Source organism: Micrasema longulum, unplaced genomic scaffold, assembly GCF_059751315.1.
Source record: "Micrasema longulum isolate JH-2025_06_02 unplaced genomic scaffold, ASM5975131v1 h1tg000036l, whole genome shotgun sequence".
Lineage (NCBI taxonomy): Eukaryota > Metazoa > Arthropoda > Insecta > Trichoptera > Brachycentridae > Micrasema > Micrasema longulum.
The window spans coordinates 271,200-298,468 of record NW_028277243.1 but is presented as its reverse complement, the minus strand read 5'-3'; the positions used below and the strand labels follow the sequence as shown (position 1 = coordinate 298,468).

At 31.6% G+C, this 27,269-nt stretch overlaps 1 protein-coding gene across 1 annotated transcript in view; it reads right to left on the bottom strand.

Annotated features, from left to right (window-relative positions):
• Window positions 1-24,549, bottom strand: part of LOC148285434 (dual specificity protein phosphatase 22-like) — a 119,951-nt gene extending 95,402 nt beyond the window's left edge. The window contains exons 1-2 of the mRNA XM_088225366.1: window positions 23,989-24,549; window positions 12,589-12,705 (exon numbers count right to left, since the gene is read on the bottom strand). Coding sequence (XP_088081492.1) covers window positions 12,589-12,705; window positions 23,989-24,009 — 138 coding nt within the window. The 5' untranslated portion in view covers window positions 24,010-24,549. The remainder of the gene's footprint in view (window positions 1-12,588; window positions 12,706-23,988) is intronic.
• Between the last annotated feature and the right edge of the window lie 2,720 nt (window positions 24,550-27,269).

The following is a 27,269-nucleotide window of genomic DNA, read 5'->3' as shown; positions in this document are numbered from 1 at the left end:
TGAGACAATAGGAGTATAAAAAAGAAGGTTATTCCTAAGAACTTTTGAAGGAACATTAATAAAAGGTTTAGATATTTATTCAGGACAGTCAATTGAACAAAAAGCGATTTTTAATTAATAAATTATATCAGCTATTTTGCGACGGTTATAGGTAATGTTTTTTTACATATTTGGATATTTTCAAAAACTTTATATAACTTCGTTTCTGTCCCAAAATCAATTTGTTGTTACTCCTGGGAGAAGAAATATTTTTCGTACGATTTAATAAATTTAAAAAATAAATATTTCATTTATTAATTTCCATGTAAACGTACGAACCAGTACACCGTGAAGCCGACTAATCTCCACACGTTTTCCTTTAGCAAAATTATCCCACGCGAGTAGAAACGAAGAAGAAAAAAATATATTATAAATATGTATCCAGTTATCAGCTATCCACCCATCCTAATTTTACCGGGTCTGGTGGATTGGGACGATACATGTAAAATAGTCCTTATAAGCGCACTCAATTATGATAATGGAAGAGGATACACGCCGTAGAACAGTGTCTTTCAACCTGTGCGTCGTGACCCAGAGGGGTTGCAAATAGAGATGCAAGGCGGTAAAATTACCGCGGTATTTTACGGGAATTTTACCAGATTTTGGTAAAATACGGTATCTTTCGGTATTTTACGGTATTTTACGGTATTTTTCGGTAAGAAACGAATTTGACGTACTTATTTTTATTTTTAAAAGATATTACAAATACAAGTAGCTTTGTTTTAGGACACTTTACATGACTGAAAAAAACAGGTTTAGATCCATCTGGTGGTTGTCGAGATTTATTAGACGTATGGGACGTTCAAGGTCATTCGGTATGTACTTTTTTCACTTTTTCTTATAAAAAGGGTTATTATGTTTTGAAACTTAACAGGATCGGTGGAGCGCCAGCGGTTGGTAAGCCAAATGTCAAGAAAAGCAGTCCTCATAGTAATTGAAATTAAATTTTCACTTTTTTGTATTAGATACTCCTTACTATTTGGCAAATGCAATATATTGTATCAGTTTTTATAGTAAACGCCGATTTTTCGCCAATGAACCGTATTTATTTACGAGGAAAACAAAAAAATATACCGACTCGAGCGTTGACTTAGAGATTACACACGCGTTGACTTATGACTGCGATAACTTAAGCATGTTCATTAATGTTCATTGTGATCGCTCGAATGGTTAGCATGTTTTTAAGCACGTCGATAGTTATTTGTGATTGAGCTACTGGTTTACACCTCTCCTATCAAGTATCCTCATAGGATAAAATCAAGGATGGTCAAATCAAGGGATCGAGGAGGCAAACTGATTCTGACATTATTAGGAAAAAGTTTCTCACAAAATTTAGATCGTAGCATGAGCGTGCGTAACTTTGGACAATCCTGTTGGAACCACAAATGCTGTAGGCCAAGTTGTTAAAATTTGTGCGTAAGAAAGATTTCTAACTTATCATGAGTTTTCCAGCATCCTAATTCCTGCGCACGGCATCAATGAGAAGTGCCCGGGGACGTTCACAAACACTCTGCCTCACCGCATCAATATTTTCTGGAGTGTATCGGCTGCGATGTCGCCTAAGCTTTGCTTTATCTTCCATTGTAAAAAATATTAATTACACGTTGCAAAGTTGACTGGCTAGAATAATTGAACGATTTTTAAATATAATGTTTTTTGAATAATTTCAACGCGTTATTGCGGCGCTAAATGCGCCATAACAAATTGTCATTAAACAGTTTCCACAACTGTCAAATATGAGCGTACAAATGACAACCAAATCAAAATGGAGGCCAGACCAAATCGCCCAGGAACATAGAACCCATCTTGTAAAAACTTCTCCGCGGGCTTGACTTTGATAAATCGAAGACTGAAATATTGTTAGGAATAAAACCTGAAGTACGCAATGCGAAATACAAATTATAATCATTCATCTTGCATATCATTCCAGTCTACCAGAGAGCAAGTGAGAATCTCCTAACAATACCCTGAAGTTTCGGCACAATGGCATCATAGTACCGATGATTAATTGTTATTCCAATGTGAAATCTCATTAAAATAGTGGTGAGGAAAAACAAATTTAGGAAATCAATTTTTGGTTCAGTGAACTTATTCTTTGTTTGCTTTACAATGGAGTGGTTAGTGTGTATAGATACCATGGTTACGTTTTAGAGTTTATGTTTTATTTTTTCATTGAAATTTACATATTTAATTATTTACAGCTATTATCAAAATAAAATTTTACGTTCACTTTGTCCAGCTAACAAGGGTACATAGCCCGTTTCAAGCTAGGCAATTACATTCTTATGTATGATAAAAGTTAACAAATCAATAGAGAGCAAAGACAAATAAAATATAAAGTTATTCGTATTCGCATTTTGATACATATCCATGCATATATACAAATATATATATATCCACACATATACACACATGTACATACACACACGCATACAATACACCCATGCGCATACATACACATACATATATACATTCATTAAACATAGACAATTTATTTATAATGCGAAACTTCATGGTTGCCATCTGTAAATATTTCTTCTTCATATTTTATTTTCGACATCCAGTAAGAATCTCCAATCCGTGGCATGCATATTTGTTGCTGACTCCCTGCGACCAATGTCATGAAAGAGCGAGGTCAACATCTTCCGCAACTTGACAACACTCCCGTCTTTCCGCGTTTCTGGCAAAAGGTTATGGACCTTTTTACCTGCGTAATAGTGTTGTATCGATGCCAGAACAGTGTTGACCCCTTCACTTAGTATCAGATCCCTATTAGAGTATCTTGTATTATGGTTGTGGTTGACGCTTGGATAAATGTCTCTATTTATGTGTGTAACCACTACCGTTCTCAATATATACTGTTGAATAATATTCAGTACTCTGAATTCTCTGAAGAGCAAGTCACTTGGATAACGAAATTATTATTTTTTAATTACTCACATTAAAGATTTCTGTGCAATTGCTACAGGAGAAATAAACGGCACTTTGTGCCTTTTACATATTAGTTACAAATACAAAGAGAGGTTCAGGTCCAATCGCTGGCTTCCAGATTAAGAAAACTGTCATGTATTCCACTCTCGTAGGAACATATTGGACATTGGCACTCATAGAACTGTGTATTTTGTTATTTTCCAGTCAGTGGCAGCCTGTGGTATAGTGGGCTGGGGAGGTTGCACGGCGCCTATCATGAAACAGCTAATAAATGCACACAAACTAATACTTGCAGTGATTCTTTGTTGTCCCCTCACATTCCCATTTAAGATATTGTTTCAATTTATAAAGGTACTGGACATTAGACCATTTTTTAAAAATAGTTATTGACACATTTCTGGTCATGCGGTCACAAGAGTACATCCCAGAAAATTTTCCGTACGAAGTTTTCTTGTTATTTGAATTATTTAATACCAAAAATATGTACGAATCTCGCTCACAAAAATGTCTATTTTATGGCCTTAAGACCGAAAGTCATTTTCAAGTGTACAAGTTTGGATTTTGTCTAAGGGAAGAGACCACTGCAGGAGACTGCTGCCAGATTTTGTATAGTTGTATAAACTATTGAGCGTGTCGTCCATTTGTTTATTGAAATATATGTTTATGTAATAATTTTTATTTTTAGTGCATGCTTCCACTTTTAGTTATGTTGTATCCCAACTAAACACAGGGCTCTTGGCGTCATAGAGTTAGGGATACATTATTGTTTGTTTGTAATATATATGTTTGTAATATATAAAATACATACATGTTAGCAGAATTATAAATAAATTATAGCATTTATAACAAATTAATAAACAGTTTTTTACAAATTAAGAAGTCTGAAAAGATAAAAAGTATAAAAATTATATAAACAGTTATGAACGTTTTGATAAAAAAAAATAAGTAATACAAATATATTTAACCTGTAAAAAACCTTTTTAAAAAGTACATAATTAATAAATAAATTGAAACAAACACTACAAGATATAAAAAAAAGCGTAAGACGTCTGTCAGCTAGTTCATCTGCAATACATAGTTCCCTTAGATATTCCGGAGTAGAGTTGTGCAGTGACTTATGCATAAGCCAACAGAGTCTATATTCTATCCCAGGGGTGCTCAAACGGTCGATCGCGATCGACCAGTCGATCGCGAGTGCTTTTTGAGTAGATCTTGAGAAGAAATTTTTTTTTAATAAGTAGGTAACTAAACTACAAAAATTTATTACGTAATAACACTGCTTACGGCAAAAGGCGGCTTTATCAAAGGAACGCGCGGTACTTGTCAAAGAAAAGCCGCGTTGTTTCTAGACTAGACTGTACTAGACCATTTCGGGCGGCGCGTTTGACGGGTACATTCGAGACTTTCGTTCACGCCGATATAAATGTTGCGCCTGCAGGAATTGTAGTCATTCTGAATTGTAACTTGAAGGCGATACTACGTCGATACAAAGTTTATTATTAAATAGTGCGAAATGAGTGCAATGAAGAAATCTAAAACGTATCATTTTAATAACGATTGGGAGGAAGAATTTTTCTTTTGTATGGTGAAGGATAAGTGCATTTGTGTTTTTTGTCGTGCGTCAGTTGCAATACCTAAGCGTGGTAACTTAGAGAGGCATCATAAAACGGTTCATAAAAACTATGAAAAGGATTTTCCGCCACAGAGTGAATTAAGAAAACGAAAAGTAAGTAATTTGATATCTTGTTTGAAAAAAGAACAAACCATGTTCACAAGACCAGCCAAACAATCAAAAGCTGCTACGATCGCGTCATTTAAAATATCTCATATATTGGCGAAACACAAGAAACCATTCGTAGATGGATCGGTTGTGAAGGAAGCATTTATTGAAGCAGGTGAGACTTTATTTGGAGATTTTAAAAATAAAACAGAAATCATGTCTGCTATTAGAGAACTTCAGTTATCTCGTCCGACTGTCACAAGGCGTATTGAAGTCATGAGTCAGGACATCGCAGATAAACTAAAATATGATATCATGGAATGTACATACTTTTCTTTACAGTTCGACGAATCCACCGATATGACAGACACTGCCCAGCTGTGTATTTTTATTTGGATGGTATTCAATGACATGTTGGCTAAGGAAGAATTTTTGACAATCATTCCTCTGAAGGGGAAGACCCGTGGCCGAGATATATATGACGTTTTCATCAATTTTGTAAAAAACTACAAGCTACCAATATATAAATTAATGTGCATTACAACCGATGGAGCATCAGCAATGACTGGAAAGAAGAACGGTTTTGTGGCATTGTCTCGAGCTAATGAAGAATTCCCTTCATTTTTTTCATTCCATTGCATTATACATCAACAAGTTTTGTGTTCAAAAGTTTTAAACACGGAGGAAATTATGGGCATTGCAACAAAAATTGTGAATTCCATCCGTGCACGTAGCTTGCAACGGCGGCTTTTTAAGTTGCAGTTGGAAGATAGGGAGTCAGCTGAACACACTGATTTAGTTCTTCACACGGACGTCAGGTGGTTGAGTCACGGAAAATTCCTAGAAAGGTTTCAATAATTATTGCCCGAAATAACAGCTTTTCTAGACGAAAGAGGTGATGACACTGAGATGTTGAAAAACGAAAAATGGCAGACTGATTTGGCATTTTTGACTGACATCACAATGCACTTAAACACCATTAACTTGGAGCTTCAAGGTAAAGGAAAAACTATTATTGAGATGATTAGCGCAGTAAACGCATTCAAAAGTAAATTGCAACTTATGATAGATCAACTGAAAAGAAATGATCTGAAACATTTTCCGTCTTTAAAAGCAAGGATTCCTCAGTTGAATTATGATACGTATGAGGCTGAATTATCAAATATTTTGGGACAATTCGAAATGCGTTTTTATGATTGCAGTAAATTGGCAAATATAGCATCATTTATGAGTTATCCTTTTTCATGTCAAAACATTGAGGAATTAGCTACTGAAGTAGCAAGTCAGTTTAATATGAACTCATGTTCTGTTGAAAATGAGTTGGTGCAGATTATATCAGATATACATCTCAAAGCTACAGCATCTGATACAAATTTCTGGTGTTTTATATCTGAAGATAAATATCCGAATCTAAGGCAAATCGCCCTTCAACTGACGGCAATGTTTGGGTCAACTTACTTGTGCGAGTCTGCATTTTCTGAAATGAAGATAATTAAGTCAAAATATCGCAATCGACTAACTGACGATCATATGTCATCATGCTTGCGATTGGCACTCAGTGGTTACGCACCATCTTATGAAAAGTATGCTGAGGACATGCAGTGCCACGCTTCAACATCCAAAGTCACTCCTTAGTTGAGTTTAACACCATATGTAACTCTTTTGTTTTGTAACAACGAATAAACTCGCAATTTTGAATAACTAGGAGTTTTTTCATTGATATTGTAGAGAAGAACTTAAGTAAACCTAACCCAAACCTTGACTAAGATAATGTAAATTGTGCGGAAAGCTAATATCTATATATGCTACGGTACACCCTACCTAGGTAGGTAGGGTGTATCGTGTATGTACGACAACCCTGCATCACACATACTTGCAGCCTCTCAAGTCGATCGTAAGTAGTCTAAAAATATTGAGGTAGATCGCCAGCAGTTCAAGTTTGAGCACCCCTGTTCTATCCTCTGTGGAAAACGTAGCCCGTGTAATTCTACAGTCCTCTTTTCTGTTGCGGCATCAACAAGAAATTGACATAAAAATACGTATTTATAAATTTGCTCTTAGTCTGTATGCTCTTAGAGTGCTTAGAAGTATCCGTTTAAAACGTATTTTTGATAAATCTGCCAGTCTGTAGCACTAACTATATAACACTCTTTCCTCTATCGTTCTTGCTCTAACTATAATGCTTTTTTTTCATCTATAGATATATTTTACATGCCCCTTAATTTATTTAAAAATAAATTAAGACTCCTTATTTCTGGCTGCGATACGATCCCACTTACTATTTAATGATGCTCACACTTACACACACCTGAACACTTACTTCTACAATGTATTGTTTATGTGTACATAAACACACAACTACACTTACTCTCATACAAATACACATAAACACACCCTTTTGTTGTAACACAATTTGATAATATGTATGATTCTTATTTAGAAACTGGTCTGGTCTGTCTTTAAACTGTAGTTTTTTTAATGTTACTATATCATTGTCGACTGTTTTTTTCTTTAAAATAAATAAATAAATAAAGGTTATGGGTATTTAACTTCACTGAAATGAACAGATGGAAGAATTGAAGAAATATGGTAGTTAAAACAAAGGAAAAATGGTGAATGTTACACAGTGTGTAAAATAGCCTCATTAACGAGCCAATGACAGGTAAAAAGCCCTGTTAATGCCTAGACTCCTCTCTGACCTCCATCCTTGCTGTAATTTGTTAATATTGTATGCTTTCACATTGTTAATAATCCACCAAATCTGTTATTTTTTTTAAAAAACCCCTACGGATTACATTCATTTAACAAAATTATTTATATTTTTATGCTATTAAGCTGATGCGTGTATATCATGTGAATATGGTTATTAACCATTATAAATTGATGTGTGCATCTAGGAAGTTTTTTAATGCCTTAATTGAATCGGCACCAATCACTATCTCAGGAAGGCCGTTCTTTTTCTCCACGACTCGGTTTGTCAGGAAGTTTTTCCTGAGGTTGGATGAGAAGGAGGTGGTGTTTAGTTTTAACGAATGACCTCATTAATGATCATCTTTTTTCATCTTTGGTAAAGGTTATTAACAACATTTAAACATTTTTTTTAGTTTAAATTTGAAATATTTTCTTCTTTGATTATCCATTGGCACGAAAACGAAAAAGATTAGAGAATTTACGTCATACACGATCTGTCACTGGAAAAAGTACGTAATAAAAATCGTTCTTCAATGTCACGTCTACAATAATACAGAATCTCTTTTCAAAATACGTGTACCTTCGGAAAATCTTTTGAAAGAAAATTTTCCCTTTAACAAAAGTCGTTCCCGAAATAATTTTATCTCGGATGTAATACAATCCTACTATGCTAAAGGAAAGTTTATTTTTGCCTTGAAATTGATACAATTACTAGAATTTCTTTTTATAAGAAATATAAAGGAAAATATTGTATTTAAAATTTATAAAAGAATAATGAAAATAGAATAAAATAAACAACGACATCTTTATTTTTAACCACTTATTTTTTCTATCAACCGGTTTCAAAACTATCCAAGATCTTTATCATAACCACAAAGTGAATGCTTCAAACATAGAATTTAGAATAGTCTAGAAGAAGCGTAGAATCATATGTCATCACTGTCATATGTATTATTATATAACTTTTGATTCCATTTTCGACATGTATTATAAATTTTTATTATTTTTATTTTTCTATTATTATTTTGTATATTTTGTACATATATTGTTTTGATTATTTTGCATATTTTTTTGATTACCTGTATATTGTTTTAATATGTAAATAAATATTTTTAATTTTTGATTTATATATCGAAGAGTCCCGACTTAACACGGAATTTTCTAACAAGTCGGGACATAAAAAAACATATAATTGTGGCTATGTAAAATGGTGTATTTTGTGCATTAAATAAATTTAAAAAATAAATAAATAAAAAATAAAATATTTTAATAGATCGGACTGTGCCCAATAATCCCCCCACTATGGCCTACTTTCGCCGCGCGCATTCGTGATGTCGCCGCGTAATGTTGCTTGATGGGAAAAAAATAATCATAACACAAATGTAAGGTTTAAAAAAAAACAATCTGTTAATTTCTTTAAATTTTTTTCTGCACGCGGAAACATTGGTTGACACAACAGAGTAGATAAGTAAAGGGTCATTTAATAAGAGTAATTGAGTTTATGAACTTTGAACTTACAATATAAAACAAATTTTATTTTACATAAAACGGATATATTTGTATCATGTTAAATAATATTTTTTGTTTTAAAGATAATGTCGTTCAAATTTCCCTCACGGCGTTGTTTAATCCGAGGTCTAATTTTCATTAGTTCTTGCATTAGATGAGCAAAGTAGGGCAAAAAAAATACTACCCTGGCAACACTTACGAAATTTCCATTTTATTTCTTCGACAATCTGACAGATTAAAAAATAATTCAATTTTTAAGTGGTGCATTTGCTACTTAAACATTCGTTTGCTAATTACACATGAAATGTGATACCATCCTGTTACTTTAAGATCCTAGCAGTATTTCTACACTTTAAAAGGACACAACACGGCATAGTTGAATTCAAATCAGGAGTTGCGTACTGAGCGACGTCTACAAAGAAACTAATTGGTCAAAACGTAAACCTACTCATTTATGAGTAGTTTAGTCGCCTTCTCTTTGATGTGCGTATGCGGTTTCTGGACTATTCTTAATTCTATGGCTTTACGTAAAAAAATTATTTTTAAAATAAAAGTTTTATCTTATTTTAAAAATTTAATATGAATGTCCAAAAGCTTGGCTAAGGGGAATCCCATAACTCATGATTCAACCAAAATAATATTCATTTAGTTTTGCTTCATAGTCACGCGAAAATAACATTATAAAAACTACAATGGTCGACATCTCGTTAATGAAATTGTCGTGATAATTTGACCGTAAATAGGGTCTAGATTTTCAACCAACCATGCGCTTTGTAGCTACAAGACGTATTATAATATATTTTTATTTCAGTGCCTTTGAGATGATTTTCTTAAATAAATAGTACTGTAAAAATCATTCAGAATGACAGTTAAAAGTAGTTCTGACATGAACTGCCGACAAACAGTCTGCAGCGGATTTTCAGGGCCTCGATTATGAACGCTATCTTCATCTGTATATATCGAGACGGTTTACTTAACTTCTGTACTATCTGTATCTTACATCGGTATGTTCTACCTACTTGTCATATCGACATCATATGATCGAAACAAGCCAATGGAATGCCCGCAAATAATTAGTCCGCGTTCCTTACGTCATTAACATTTAAAATAGTTATTTTTTATATTTTAAATAGGCTTCTGTAATAAAAAGTGCTTACTTCAAAGCGATTATAAACTCCAATAAATCCCAATTCAAGCAAAAAATGCTCGCTTGAACATGAATTCTGCATGACATCCGTGGTGTAGTGGTCAAGACGCTTGACTCACACACGAAAGGTTCCGGGTTCGATTCCCGGTGAGAACACAAAAATTAAAAATGTGATTTTTCTCAAGCCTGGGTGTTCTGTGATGTAATTCACCACTGTAATTGGGCCTCCTGGCCTGTTGTGGTGCAAAAAAAAAAATTGACTTTTGGAAATCACCTAGACGGGACGCTTAACGATCGTCTCTATGTATCTACCGATCGACTACAAAGCCGGCTCCTATAACGTCTCGATAAACTCGGAAAGATAGTAAAACAGATGGAATAAATATAATAACTAAATAATTTCATAAGAGTGGTAACTTTCTGACGCATATAATCTGTGTTTGACGCCTAGATATTCTTATTTGTTAATATGACAGAACCTAGCGACATTATTTTCACATCTAGGCGTTCGTTTTATTGAAGTGACAGTTATGTCGGAATTTAATTTGACTTCAAAACTTACTTATTTCTCTCTCGTATTTTTGATAGGCTTTTAAGAAAAAAAGTGCCAACCTCAAAACGACAAACGACAAAACGAAATTTTTTATAAATCATAATTTTTAAAAAAAACTGCTTGGTGGAAGAAATTTTTTGACACTTTTAATGCGTTGATAAACGTATCGAGGGGTCCTAGACCCGTCGGTATAAACCGATGCACTTACATCAAAACTTGATGGTGGGGGTATCGGTAGTATATATTTGTAGTCAGTCGGGAGAATTTTGTCTTCAACTATGACTTTATACTGAAGCTATGTCATTTTGGAGCGTAGATATGTGTACCGTGAGGTGCGCTTCCCCTTGTTTCATATCGTTGTACCTACCCAAAACTTGAAGGTGGGGAGTCGGTAGTATATCTTTGTAATCGCTAGAGGAAATTTATCTTTAACTACACCATCAAGGTAAAGGTATGACGTCTTTATCTTCCCATCATATCGAGGCCCAGGACCTTGAGAACCTGATGCCTTGTAAAGTAGGCAAGTTTTTTTTTTTATTACGAGTATTATTATTATTTCTAGAATACAGATTGGATAATTCCTACATTTTTTTACAATTTCATGCGTATCATCAAATATGTGATGGTCAAAGTTCAGTGATCAGTGGCACACACTTGCCAAACGGTTTTACCTGAAATATAGAGCAACGACCTAAGAATCTGTTTTTGTCCAACACACCATTTTTAACGAAATTGAGTTGAGTGTACAGAAGTTCTGAGAAAACCTTTATTTATGGAATTCCAATCAAATAAATATATTTTTTTTAATTGTTTATGGGGTTTTTTAAGCGAATTTTGTCTTACGTTGTAGTCATTATTTAAGCCCATTTCGTAAAAAAATAATTGTAAATCTCTATTCTTGAAGATTTGTGTTTTGGTCTGTTGGATAAAAACGAACTGAAGCGACGAAATATTCCGGGCACAAAGGCCCTAAAAATAACTACGTACTGCGCATGCGTGCACACGAATTTCAATAAAATAAACTGTACAACTTATGGCACCATTTCTTGCACTATTTAAAACGGCCTTCAGCGTAGATTTCCTTTGTTATTTAATTTTTTTATATATCAAAACCATACAAAAATTCAAGTGTAAATTATCAAGTCCTACTGAACTGCATAAAATGCAGTTCGTCAGTAGGTGCTTATAGTTTTTTATTTTATTTTTATAAATCATATAACACAAAGTATTTCACAAGTATAATACGTTGAAAAACATTCCCGGGAGATACAACAACTCAATTCGGGACATAAATAATATTAACATTAAAAAAATAACAAATATTGAGAACAACAAAGAAACAAAGCACCTTTATAATTAAATATAGCACAACAATATATACGCCAAAAATCTTTTCTCACACAAGCAGAATTAATATATAAAAAACGCTTTTAAAAATAAAAATAAATTTTGAATCTACTAAGGGAGATAAGGTCTTTAACATCACATGCCATGCAGGTGATGCAGCCATAGTGATGATGAGAACATATCCATTTCAGTTAGAAAACATCTGTTAAAATAAAATAAGTTAAATTCAAATATAAATACATTATCTTATATCTTAAATTCTATAACATATAAAAACTCTTATTACTATAGAAAAAATAAAAATATATATTCCCATGTACATCGAAAATTAAAAAAATTGACCAAATAAAAAAGAAAAACACAAAAAAAATCAATATGAAAAACCACGTTCTAAAAGCCAGATTTTCAGCAGACGTCTTTCTATTGAGCCAGATAAGTTTATTTGATTTTTTGATTTAATGGGAGCATATTATACATTTTTGGTATATTGTATTCTAGTGTTCTTTTCCGTATTTATTTTGGAATTTAGGGAGAGCTAGTCCATTTACACCAATGAACCGACTATTATATACATGCTCCAATTTATTTCTATATTCATTTTTTTTTAAGTTTATTACATATGCATATTTAAATAACTCAGAAAAAACTCACAGAATGCAATCTCCGGGCAGCATCATGGATGGCGAGGATGTGTGTGATCCTGAAGCGATCTAGCTGTGCAGGGTCCTTAGAATCTCGGTAGTTCCCCACGTAAAGACCAGGCAGGACCTAAATACCAATATATATCACTTTGAATACGAATAGGAGTCTTGTAATTTTGCTAGCACAAATATAAATTTAGGTCGTATCGTATGAGAGGGAAGGAGAGCGAAATACGATATTAATTGCATAAGACTGAAATGGATATATGACGAATGAACTAACTTACGAAACAAAGTTGTAGCGGAATAAGCCTGCTGGGTCACAGTTACAAACGCTATCTTCATCGGCACATATCGAAACATATCAAGAAGATCTCGACAGACTTTTTCTGTATTGTAATCAAAATTTACTGGAATTAAATATTAGTAAATGTCATTCATTTTGTGTTTCGCGCAAACAAACGACGATCAGCTTTTCTTACTCTTTAAATAATACGCCGATCTCTATAACAGATAGTCAAATTCGCGACTTAGGTGTTATTATTGATACGAAACTAATGTTTAATATTCATATTGAATCAGTCCTGAAAAAAATATATTAAATGGTCGGACTTATTATGCGATATAATTATAAATCCCCGATGACAAATTTAAATTTACCGTTACTTTCAAGCGGGAGGACAATAAATGACCTCTTGTTTATTTATAAATTATTAAACAATAAACTAGATTTCCCAGAACTGTAAACTTTAATAAACTTTATATTCCACATAGACCAAAAAGAATTTTTTTTTTGTTTTACAGTCATCATCATGCCATCATGGTACTAATTATTTATTGAATTCACCAATTATTCGCATGCAGCGACATGCAAATCAATACGGTGATGATTTAAATTTATTTTATACCATGCCGCTGATGATCAAGTCCTGTGTTTTGAAAAAGAATTAACAATTAAAAATTCAAATAATTGATAACTTCTTTACTTTTGTTTTAACTCTTTACTGTTGTGTTTTTAATTATTTTTAAAAACTTATTGTTGTTTAGAATTAAAATTTAGGTAAACCATAATGTAAACTTTTTAACTTTCCTTTTAAAGGACTTTCTTTTTATTTTTTTCTTCTCTTCCTCTTTTTTAAAACGGCTATTTTCTTTAATTGACCTTTCTTTTATAAATGTAAATATTTATCTTTGTTACAGGTGTAATATTTTTTTTATATGTTTATACTGTTAACTATTGTATACTTTTCTCGATGGTTTTATTCTTTTTTTTATTACGCTATTTTTTGTTGTATTTTTTTTCACTGGTTTTATTGTACTTATGTAAAAGGTTCATAGAACCGCAAAATAAATAAATAAATATACATATATCTTTAATTAAAAGATATCCTCAAACACAAATACAAAGAGAAGGTTTTTTTAAGTGAATTATTAGTATAAATGTACAATTATTAACAGAAAAAAAAATTGTAAACAAAATTGAAATTATTGCTGAAAACATTTTATTTTCATAAATAAAATTTATATTTTTTTAATTTTCAAAACATACAAAAAGTAAAATACAAATTATCAAGTCCTATTAAACTGGATAAAATGCAGCTCGTCAGCAGGTGCTCATATTTAAGTTCTAATATATATATAAAAATCTTATCTCTTAAATTCTATAACATATAAAAAACTCTAAACTCTTCAAAAGAAACATTAACTAATAACAACAGGGATGCAGAATATTTTAGAGAAACAAAAATAGAAGTGTAGGCATTTACAGGGTTTATGACCTGTCATTGGCTATTTTGAGAGATCATTTTACACACTGTTTGACATTCACCATTTTGTCTGTATTTAAACACCCATATATCTTCAACTTTTCTATCTGTATATTTTAGTGAAGCCAAAGAGCTGAAATCTTTATTGTTGAGAAGAGATTCGTCTGATTGGATTATTTCACATTCTAGGCTACGCCACAAAACGGTGTCCCAATGTTTATACATCTTCTCGGACCAGTTGGTTTAGTAAGAATTAAGTGGCCACTTAAACCAGCCCGTGACAGATCATAAGCCCTGCAAATTCCTAGACTTCCGTATTTCCTTCTCTAAGATGCTATCCATCTCTGTTGTTATTTGTTAAACGTAATAACTCCCTAGGAGATGAATTCCGGTATTTTGTCCGAAAACATTTGAACAAACTCAAAATTCTATAATTATAAATATTGTTTGATTCTAGTTTTAATGATTCTTGGATTCAATCACAAATACATAACTCTCCTAGAATCAAATAATTTTATCCAGCAAAAAAATCTACGCACTAAAAAAATAACAATACCAATCCAATTATGTTTTTACGAATCCCATACAAAAATAAAAATGGCGTTGTATGATTACAACATCAGATTTGATTAATATCCACAATATGGGAGGGGGGTAACATCTCATTTCTCTATTTCACACGGGACATATGAATCTCGACGGAAATAGGGTCAGTATTATTATTACGACTGATAATAATACGGCATGGGGTTAGCTGGACAAGATTAGATGCCCTGGGCCTCGATTATGATGGGAAGATAAAGACGACATACCTTCACCTTGACGGTATAGGTGAAGATAAATTATCTCTAGCGATTGCTAATATCCACTACCGAGCCCCACCTTCAAGTTTTGGGTAGATACATCGAAATGACATAGCTTCAGTATGACGTCATAGTTAAAGATAAAAGTCTCCCGACCGACTACTAAGATACACTACCGATCTCCCCACCATCAAGTTTTGATGTAAATACATCGGTTTACACCGACGGGTCTAGAACCCCTCGATACATTTATCTACGCATAATCAATGTAAAAAAAAATGTTGCATTTAACATTTTCTTCTTTAATTACGATTTACTTCAATTTTTAATCGTTTTGAGTTGAGGTTGGCATTTTTTTTCTTAAAAGCGTATTTAATATATAAGAGAAATAAGTAATTTTTTAAGTTCGATTTCAATTCTGACAAAACTGTCAGTTTCTGAAACGAGTGGCCATATGCAAAAAATAACGTAGCTAGATTCTGGCCTATTGACACCTAAGAGTATCTAGGCGTAAGAAAGTTACCATTATACAAAAAATAATTTATTATTATATTTTTTCCGCCTATTTTACTATCTTCGGAGTGAACGTATCGAGACGTTAAAGGAGATGGCTGTGTAGTCACTCGGTAGATAAATGAGGGCATTGGAAGCAAAGATAGCAACCTCCAAAAACATTTTTTTTGTTATGATGTCATTCTGTAGTTCATAAACTTAATTTTTATAAAAATCATGAGTTGAGTTGCAAATGTAGTTTAAAATCATGCTCTGATGGTTTGAAAATAGTGTTAAGCCAACATAGCAATATCAATCAGCCATTTTATTCGGCCAGTGACAGGCTTGAGATTTAAATTTTCAAAACGGCCGTGCCATACCAATAATAAGAAAGTTTTTTGAATTCGTTTTTCTATTAAAGCTAATTTATTAGTATCTTAAAGTTTCAGTTCAGTGAAAATTCAATTTCTAACATAAAGACTCTCTTTGGCATTAGTGTAGCAGTTTTTGTTATTTTTCTCTAAAACACCAATACGGGAGTTTGCTATCTTTGCTTCCAACGCCCTCAAATACAGACGATATAAAGTATATCGTCTTGGCAAGTGTCAAAATTTTATTTTATTTTATTTTTATTTTAAAAATCATGATCAAGCGAGCATTTTTTGCTTGAATTGGGATTTATTGGGCGCTTTGAAGTGGGCACTTTCTATCACAGAAGTCTATTAAAAGTATAAATGACAGCTATGTTAAATGTTGATGAAGTAAGGAACACGGACTAATTTTACATTAACTTTAATGTTATTTATAAGTGTAATCATTTTATCATTAAATTGATAAGCATAATATAGTAAATTAATTTTTTTTTTGGATTCGCGAAAGATGAAATAAGGCAGAATAAATGGATCCATGCGACAGGGCGGAACAACTGTCCCTGGAAAAAACAATTAGGTGTGTTCCAACCACTTTCTATCCATTAATTTGGACAAAAAAAAATATTTGGTACGTGTAATAAATGGTGCCGTACCCCCCCCATGTTTTCAAAAACCTAACACGCTATGGGTAAATATACATTTATTTTATTTTTATATACCATAAAGTCGGAAAAATCGGTGTACGTGCATGAGAAGATGTATATGTAGAGGAAGCGAGGTCTACATGCCAAGACAGAGTGATATGGCGTTCTATCTTCTCTGCCAACCTCTTCGGAGAACCGGCGTGATTTCCCCAATTCACCAAATCGGCAGTGGCGTCTTCACTCTATCCAAAGGTACAAGTTTTAATATAAAAATTAATAGAAATTACTGTTTTCAGTTCTGAAATCAAACAATGAATTCGGAAAACATTTTGTAATTGGAGACCCCGCTAAGCCAGTTTTTAAAGATGTAAATTACAACCTGCCGTCATAGTGAGACAACATTTTAACAAATTGGTTTATTTTCAAAATCAATAAATTCACTTTGTTGCATTTTTATTTTTTTATTATAATTGCATATTTGTTTATAAAATTAAGTTATGTACCCAACAATGTCATTTATAGTATTTACTATTGCTTACTTTTATTTATTAAAAATGTTTTTAGTAAACTTGTTACTAAATTAAAATAAACGTTTTTATTGTACTCCCTACTCCCTACCAATCTCTATAAAAATTCGCCTAAGGTCGTGCATTTGTGACAACCCTGTTTTATAAACATCTGGAAACAAAAGACATCTTCACTAAACATACGACCACGCCCCCTTTTCAAAAATTCTTCCAAACTTTGGAATAGTACGGACTCTAAGATGTATATACTCTAAGGGCTGAAATTTGTTTCTAGATATCGGTTTGATAGTACCTACCAGAAAAGGTATATACCAGGGGCGAATGCTCCTTATAATCGATTACATGCAGCTTACCATATTTTTTTGACATCGTAAGTAATGTTTTATAATACTGTAGTTTTATTTTAAAAAAACACATCACCAAAAAAATATATTACTTTTCTTGGGTAAGTAAATTTATATATTCCTTTATTCCATACAGCGCGCAGCGACCAGTTGCGCCTCTATTGGCCAAAATTATTACTACTGGATTACACGAGATTACTCTGCTCACTTTAAAATCACTAATTCAAATACGTCTTTAACCTAAAACTTTAGAATCTCGTTCGAAAAATTACACTTGCGATTACAGTAAAATCTTGCAGCTTTCATTAAAGCAATTTAGTCTTTCAATACTTGTTCATAAGGGCTAGTATTCTTTAAAATACATCAATTTGACTTACGACAGTCTAAGGGAGGTGACAATATACGCACTCGTTATGTGTGAGAAAGAGATAACGAATATATTTTGTATATCTTAACACGAAAGTTACAATAATAAGTAAGTAATTGACAGTAATTGATCATACTTATGTTTCGGTGGTTTGAAAGTAAATTTGCTTTAAAATAAATTAATATATTGATATTTTAATCGAAAAGAATTGATATTTTAATCCATAATATAGTATAAATCCTTTAGTAGGTTTTAAAAAACAAAGATTCGCTAATTGTTTTTTGATTGTAATTCGTTTTTGTGCATACGATGACAGTTGAATATTGTAGGTTATTCTTCAGTCTCCATTTAAACTTTTAAAATTTAGTTAGAGTTATGATAAAAACGTTACTAGTGTATAGTGTTAAGAATAAATATATATGAAGAATTATAAAATGTATAACTTATGTCGTTTTGTGAATAATAATGTGATATAAAAGTCGATGAAACAATGATTCTTAAAACGTAATTTATGTTTTGTTTAGTGAACTATCGTACTCGGTAAGGAATACTTTAAAATTATTTAATTATTATCATTTATTAAGAAAGAGTGTTTTATTTCAAGACAAGTTATAATAGTCTGACTTAACTAGAAATGCACTGGTGCGCCAATGAATGATCCAGTTTATTAATTATTTTTTCGACGCCTAGCCCAAAACGCGAAATAACTACGCGGTTGGGTCGTTGCTTTCTAATGATGAAGGTGGGGGTTCGAGTCCACAGGTGTTCCAATATTTTTTTTGCAATTATGTTTTTTTAAATTGTATTTTTTAAATCAAATGTTTGTGCTACATTAGAAAATATTTTTACTGAAACTATTAGTCGCTGGAGCCATTTGTTAGGAATTATTTATTAAATATAAAATAGACCTGTTTTTTATATGCCATACTACCGCTATGGACATTTTATCGGAATTTTCATAGCTTACCAATTTAAAAACTCACCGCTCGCTACAGGTATATACATACACATAATACAAAGCTAGCAAGACGTGAAGGCTTGTCAGTACCGAGATGTTTTAAATAAGTATGGCCAAAGAACAATTTATTATATAATTCCTACAATTTTCAATAAAATCCCTAAGCAGATCTTAAAAGAAAATGTTGACAAAACATTAAAAAAAAAATTCAATGGCTAATATGTAACAAGTAACAAAGCTTTATATTGAATATTATTTTATATTCAACTATTAAAAAATTTGTAACTATACTTTGTACGAAAAATACGTATGCTAATATTTTAGTTCTAAATAATGTTTATATTATTTTTGAAATTTATAAAATTTCTTTAACTTTTTTTCGTTGTAAAGGAAAAAAAAGAAACCTGCTGACAAGCCGGTTTGGCGGTTTAGTGGGTTTCATCTTTTCATATTTTTCGTTCATGTTTACCTTCTTAAATAAAAAAATTAAATTAAAAAACTGAGTTGTTCATCCACCCGGAAACAGAGAACCACCCTAACATACTAAATAATAACTCTTACTAACCACAAACATTTAAAAACAAAAGCTCCCTAGTGCGTGTAAATCCACCCTTACAAAGGTTCGCATTGTACATGGAGCAAGCGATTGCACTTACGTCATACGTCGTATGCACGGCCAGTGAGGGTGGGAGGCGGTGCATGAAGTTTAAGGGGAGGAAAAGGGGTGCAGGAAATGGGGGTACTTGACCCCATTTCGTTAATTCGTACTGACGGATTAGAAGGTCTAATAACACTGCAACTCTTGCACTATAATTACCATATGCACATTAGATAAAATCTGTTAATATATAAACACGATAATATTACTTAGAAAATTAAACAAATTTGGTTTCACCACTAGCATTTTGGTATTCAGGTCAAGTTATTATTAATGTATTTATAAACCCTTGCGTATAAAATACATTTGATAAAATATTTTTCCTTTTTTAAATTCATATTTAACTTTTAATGATAATATTTTAAACATCTTAATTACCAAAATATTTCAAGGATAAAGTTGTCTTAAACGAAAATTGTCATGAATATGCTACTAGACAAAAGGATAAAATAAGACTACCATTATTTAAAAGAGCTGAGTCGCAAAATTGTTTGATGTATAAGGGTTTAAAAATGTATGATGAGATGCCTGAATGTATGAAGAATGAAAAGTGTCTGAAAGAATTTAAAAATAAATGTATAAGTTACTGTAAGGAAATGTAAATATATATAGATGATGTAAATGTACATAATAGTTTATATTAGTTTTAATATAAGCTAACTTAAGAAATAAATAAAAAATAAAAAAAATAAAATATTTTGTAAAGGTTGTCTGAGTCTTTTGTTAAGTTTTGTCCTTGTCTCGATTTAGAAAGTTGTATATGATATTGTTCAGATATTCTCGTATTGTGCCCATATTTACTACAATTTTTTTCAAGTTTTAGTTCTTCGTCTACAATAACATCAGTGGCTAATTTATGATTTTTTTTAGGATTCCAGTTTTAAGAGATCAGATACATTTAATTGTTAAGTGTGTTTAAAGAGTTTTTTAGTTGCTATTAGATAAGGGGGCATTAATATTTTATTTTACTGTCTTTGTAGTATGTTCATGTCATTTTGATATCCTGTTTCCCATATTGGTGGCATATAACATATTTTCGTATCTACATAGACTTCATCCATTAGAATTGTTTCCGTTTTTGGAACAAAGTTTTTGAATAAAAAAAAAAGACTCGATAATATCGCCATTTTGCTAGTTTAATTGTTGATATAAATTGTCCATGCCAGTTGTCTGTCTATTGTTGGTCCTAAGTATGTAACATGTTCAATTTCAGTTTGTCGTTCATCATTTGTGTTAACATCTATTTTATGCCATTTTTTTTCTAGATTCAAAGTGGATAATATTACTTCTTTTTTAGTAAATGTAAGTAAGTTTGTGTTTGTTCATTTAGTCAACATAGTTAGGTTTTCGTTCATGTCATTGTTTATTAAAACATCAGTTTGATTTTTTTATAGAACAGTTTTTTAAATTACCGTTGATGGTGTGTCACCTACGGGAACCACATATCTTACGAATACAACACAAATTCTGGAATTCCTCAAGGATCCAACCTGGGCCCTCTTCTTTTCCTTCTATTAATACATTATATTGGTGACTCGATCACCTTCTCTTTGTTGATGATGTCAAGATTATCAAATCTATTAAAAGTAATGAGGACTCATCTTGCCTCCAAAATGATTTGAGCAATTTATGGCATTGGGCTGTATCTAATAAATTAACTTTTAACATTCCAAAATTTCTGGAAGTATATATAATCCAAATATCCTGAAAGAGATCACTTTATATGTTCCCGATAATTAAATCAGAGGGAGATTTCATAAACTGATTACCTATTAATAAGGCGATTCGCTTGCTAAATACAGCTTCTGCGGAAAATATAGACATATTTTTGAGTACATATTGGTAGTTTAGCAGCTATCTGCTTTCTATTAATCAACTTTTACCTTGTATTTACAGTTTTCATTACGTAATAGGTTAAACAACCCGTAAAGTAATGCAGACTACAAAAATAAATAAATTTCAGCAAAATAACAACTGTCTTTATATATTTGTGCGCCTCCTTATTGTATGATTCTGACGTTTTCCTTAATTCTATGACGTCCGTCTAGTGGTGTAATGGTCAACGCATTTGACTACCATGCAAGAGGTCTCGGGTTCGATTCCCGATATTGTCATGTCATGGTTGGCATGAAACATTAAATTATTAAATTTATTAATTAAATTATAATTATTTAATATATAATGACCAGCTAAATACTATTAAAATTGTATATTAGGCACCTGTACAGTCATCACTTTTCTATGGAATAATTGGATAGGGGGGGGAGCTTTTAAAAACTATATTTAACCATTAGAAACTGTTTAAAAATTTACCTATAAAATAATGCTCCACAAAAATCGCACTTTTCCCTCTTTCCAACTGTTCCAAGAAGCTAAACTTTTGGAAAAAAGACAAATGAATTGTTTTCAATGTTTAAAATATGTATTCATGAATCAAAATTGATTATGTAGTAATTCAAATAGGTCAAGTCTAAGAAAGAATAGTGTGCTAGAAATACCACCTTGTAAAACGAGCGTATGGGCCCAAAATTTTTTATTATTTTTATACTGAGAATATTTCGTTAATCCCAAACATTTCCTTCTTTTGATAAACACGCACAGGATAGTGCGTGATTCAAACTAAAGATATTAACTCTTTTCTCCTATGATATATTTTGTTACCCTTTAATAATAAAGAATATTCTTTATTTTATTTAAGTACTAAAAAATTTAAAATTACCTACTAATCTTTTACAGAATACATTAATTTTCTCTTTATTTTACAAAAATATTATACATGTCTTGTTGATGACACACCATGACGAAGTTCAGTGTTATAGGAAATTGAATATAAAAATGTTTTCTAATGCGCGGTAAAAAAAACTCATTTAATTGTACGATGAAGTTTCACGAAAATGTAGGAAAAAAATAAACCACGAGACGTACAAAATAGTATCTTTAAATATATAATTCATCTGTACGTGTGATGTCACCGAACTCCTAAACGGCTAAACCGATTTACGTGCGGTTTTCAGAGAAATGTAGATCTTTGCGCTGTGCGTGTTTGTAGATAATAAAATCTTCAATCTAATATGTAAAAGAGAAGTAAGGATCATAAATATGTTATTCGTAGATCTACCAGGGTTGCCTTCGAGGAGAATGCATTTACAAAAAAATTGGAAAGATGTTGTTTTTTTGTGTATAAAAAAGTTTGTTTTTTAATGTATACAAACAACATTTGCTTTCGGTGGATTTCAATCAGATTCTTTCTTTAAATTCGTTCTACCTAAAAAAATAAAAAAGTAAAATTTCTACCCATTTATTTCTTTTTACTGGATTTTTGGTAACACTAAAATAATATTAAATTCAATACATTTTTAAAAGTCGTATTCCAACATAAGTACACCCCTCTGTTGGTGAGAAGACCGTAGTTTGACGTTTGCAAAAAAAATGCCATATTTGATAAAAATATTTATTTTATGTTTTGGAATTCAACCATAAACAAGTAGGTACCCACTTAAATTCAATTTTTATTAACACTTTTTAGTTTTGCGATTTAATCACAAACTAGTACCTAGGTACCAAATTATTAATTAAAAATCTTTTTCCAAGATAATAGCAGGCAAGCCAACGCGCAACGTTTGGACAGGACAACGTCTGACGGGTCCGCTAGTGTAATATAAAAATCATACATTTAAGTTCATAGCCTATGTAAAAAAAAATTATTGGTATTGTATTGCATCACATGTTTTTATAATTTAGTTCATTTTACTATGTATATTTTATTGTTAATTATTATGGCTTAATAAGGGCACAGCCTAAAACGCCTTAACAGCTTGCCTACCACATACCGCACACCGCATTTGAGGACATAAGTCTCCTTGGCGGTGTCCACATACACGGAAAATTTGCTCGTTGTCAAACGAGAAAAGCTGCCCGAAGGAGCTGTCTGTAATCTGGTAGCCTTAGCATCTTTTGCTGAAAGAAAGTTAGCCAGAAGTACATAATATGTACTTCATTGGATTGAGAAAAGAGGGAAGTGAATTCTTCACTGACTGGGATTAAATTGATTGGACATGATCAATTCGCCGAAATGATTACAAAACTTTTTCAAAGCCTTGAAATTATTTTTGGAAGCCACCACAAAAGCCTAAATAAGTTCATAAATATGTAAAAAGGTGTAATTTTGAATAAATAAATATTATATTAAGTTTTCTTGTTATTTTCGTGTTTCTATTTTTGTAACAAAATGTTTAAAGCCTTCGAAGTTTTAATCCATTTTTGAATAATTGTGTTTTTTTTTTTTTTTACAATGCGTAGATGATCTAAAATATTTTATAATTAATACATTATTTTGTATAAATAGGTATGTAAATACCTTATATTATGAAATACATTTATTAGGAACACTGACTAAAAGTCTTTAATTTTATCTCCTTGACCTCATCTAAAATCCTTGAAGTTATTATGTTAAAAATTAATTACTAAACGATGATCTTACCTTGTTCATACCATTTCCCATTGTGGTTTATGTTTTATTTCTTGTTTTCGCTGATTAATAACAAGAAATCACACTATTACGTCGACATAAAAATATTATAGAACTGATAAAGAGCAAAGTGACCCTTATCAGCTTTTGCCAAACAAAACAACACGTAACATACAAGGCAAACGTGAGACTGATTTCATCAAAATTTTAAAAGATACGCAGCAGATTTGCATCAGTATAAGTCAGTATAAACTAAAACACGTGAAAATAATATTCTTTTGACAGGCCATGCGGCCCACAGACGCGTAGATTACATTTTATTTCTTTTTTTAAAAGAATCGCCATAGAAAATCTCCGCGCGGTTCAATTTTCAACGATCGAATTCCGTTTTCAAACCATTTTTGCTGCGCTTTTTTTCAATGAAAATATCTGCAGTGGCGTTAATTTCGCACGATGGCAACACTTGACGAGAAGACAGCGTTTGAAAATGGTTTATTCTGACTGCGTTCGGTTGTTTTATTTGAATTTGACAGCCGGGAATAAATGAATGTTTGATAGTGGAGAAGAACGGCTTTCGAGAGAGATGAAGGCATACACGCGTGAGCACGGCGGCGACCGAGCCGATACTGCTGAATATTGCTAGCTTTTCCACTCTCTACCCTCCAGTACTCTCCGCGAGGCTCTACGCTGTAGAAATGCTCGGAAAATGTTTGTGTACTTGTGTACCTACCTACCGAACTAACCTAGTATATTTTCCGTTTCCCATTCCTACGTTCCTTTCCAGTAGACGTCTCCAGAAGGTACCTAAATAAGAACTTACGCTGCCTATGGAAAAATGATTTTAATTACATTTAAAAAATAACTTTTACATATTTTTATGTTTGGTTTCTTGTATGTTTCAGTTTCACGTAAGGTTTTTATTTAAGAAATAATAATAGGTAATTTATATCTACACAATATTTTATTTTGTTTTATTTGGGAAACCAATAATGCATACAAGTATTTATAATAAACAACAGATACATTGTATAAGCTCAGAACCAATAACAGACAATTTATTTACCTAAATACACAGCGTATTAATAAATATATAAATGTCAAAAAATTCCATTTGAAATAAAGCAGTAAAAAAACATTTATAAAGGAAAAAAAAAAAATTCAAACATGAGTTTAAGAAATATGTGTTAAACCGCTCATAAATTAAATATACGTACACTATTATTATTAGAGTACACAGAACAATATATTTAAGTGTGCCCTGTTTCAAAACTCAAAACAAAAATAATAAAAATAACATGCAGTAGGGTAATCAAGTTGTTTCCCTTCATTTGGTGTCATTCCAAAAATATTTTTATTTTATTTATACAAGTTGAGATTTCGATTGATCTGTGCATAATTGCAATGTACCTCTCGACGTTGAAAAGTATTTTTCTATCTTTATATATATAATTCCTCTGTACGTGTGATGTCTCCGTACTCCTCCTAAACGGCTTAACCGATTTATGTGAGGTTTTCAGAGAAATATAGATCTTTGCGCTGTGCGTGTTCGTAGATATTAAAATCTTTAATCTAATATGTAAAAAAGAAGTAAGGAGCATAAATCTTTTATTCATCAATCTACCAGGGTTGCATTCGAGAAGAATGCATTTACAAAAAAATGGAAAGGTGTTGTTTATTTGGGAATAAAAAAGTTTGTTTTTGAATGTTTACAAACAGCATCCTTATAATTTCTACCCATTTATTTCTTATTTATTGGAATTTTGGTAACACTTAAAAATTATTAAATTCAATACATTTTTAAAAATCGTATTCCTAAATAAGTACACCCCTCTATTGGTGAGAAGACCGGAGTTTGACGTTTGTAAAAAGAATTCCATATTTGAAAAAATAATTATTTTATGTTATGGAATTTAACCATAAACAAGTACCTAGGTACCTACTTAAATTCAATATTTGAATATTAACTGGTTTTGGTTTTGGAATTTAATCATAATCAAGTACCTATCAATGAAAAGTCTATTTCCAAGCTAATAACAGGCAAGCCAACGTTCGGGCAGGACAACGTCTGTCAGGTACGTTAGTTTTACATATAATATAAATAGTACCATCGTCATAATTGTAGTAATGTTTTTGCGGGATTTATAAAAAATATATACTATTAAATGATTTATAAGAAATTCGAGGCTAATTCAAAGTGCGAAATTTGATTATTTTCGCGAATATCAGTTATTTTATTTTTTTTGTTATTTAAAAAATATATTTATAAACCCTTACGGATTATTACATTCATTTTACAAAAAAAATATAAACATTTTTAATTCATACTCTGTTGTTTAAAATAATATTTTTTACATCTTTTGAAAAGTTTGTCTGAGTCTTTTGTTTAGTTTTGTCTGGTAGTTTATTGTATAATTTCAGTCCCTGGTTCATTAGTCTTGATTGTCCTTGTCTTGTTTTAGAAAGTTGTGTATGGTATTTGTCTGATATTCTCGTATTATGTCCATGCTGACTACAATTTTTTACAAGTTTTAGTTCTTCGTCTACAATTACATTAGTGGCTAATTCATGGATAAATTTTAATGATTCTTGTTGAAAGAGTTCGGTTATATTTAATTGCTTAGTTTGTTTAAAAAGTTCTCTGGTTGCAGTTAGATAGGGAAGGTCATATACTAGCTTTAATATTTTATTTTGTTGTCTTTGTAGTCTGTTTATGTCATTTTGATATCCTGCTCCCCATAGTAGTTGCGTATAACATATTTTGGTTTTTACATAGGCTTCATAATTAGAATTTTTTCAGTTTTTGGAACAAAGTTTTTGATTTTTAAAAAAAGACTCGATAATGTCGCCACTTTGCTAATTAAATTGTTGATATGAATTGTCCATGACAATTTTCTGTCTATTGTTAGTCCTAAGTATTTAACATGTTCATTTTCTGTAAGTCGTTCATTATTTATGTAAGCATCTACTTTACGACTTTTTTTCTAGATTCAAAATGGATAATATTGCATTTTTTTTCATTACGTGTAAGTAAGTTTGTGTTTGTCCATTTAGTCAACATAGTTAGGTCTTTTGTTAATACGTCTGTTTGATTTTTATAGAACAGTCTAATGTCATCTGCATACATAATCATTTTTCCCTTGAAATTGTACAGTGAAAAATCATTAATGTATAAATATATAATATTGGACCCAAAATAGATCCTTGGGGTACTCCAAAATTTACTGTTTGCAAAAGGTTTTTTTTTTCATTTACATATGTTTACTGCTTGCGATTTGCTAAGTATGATTTTAATA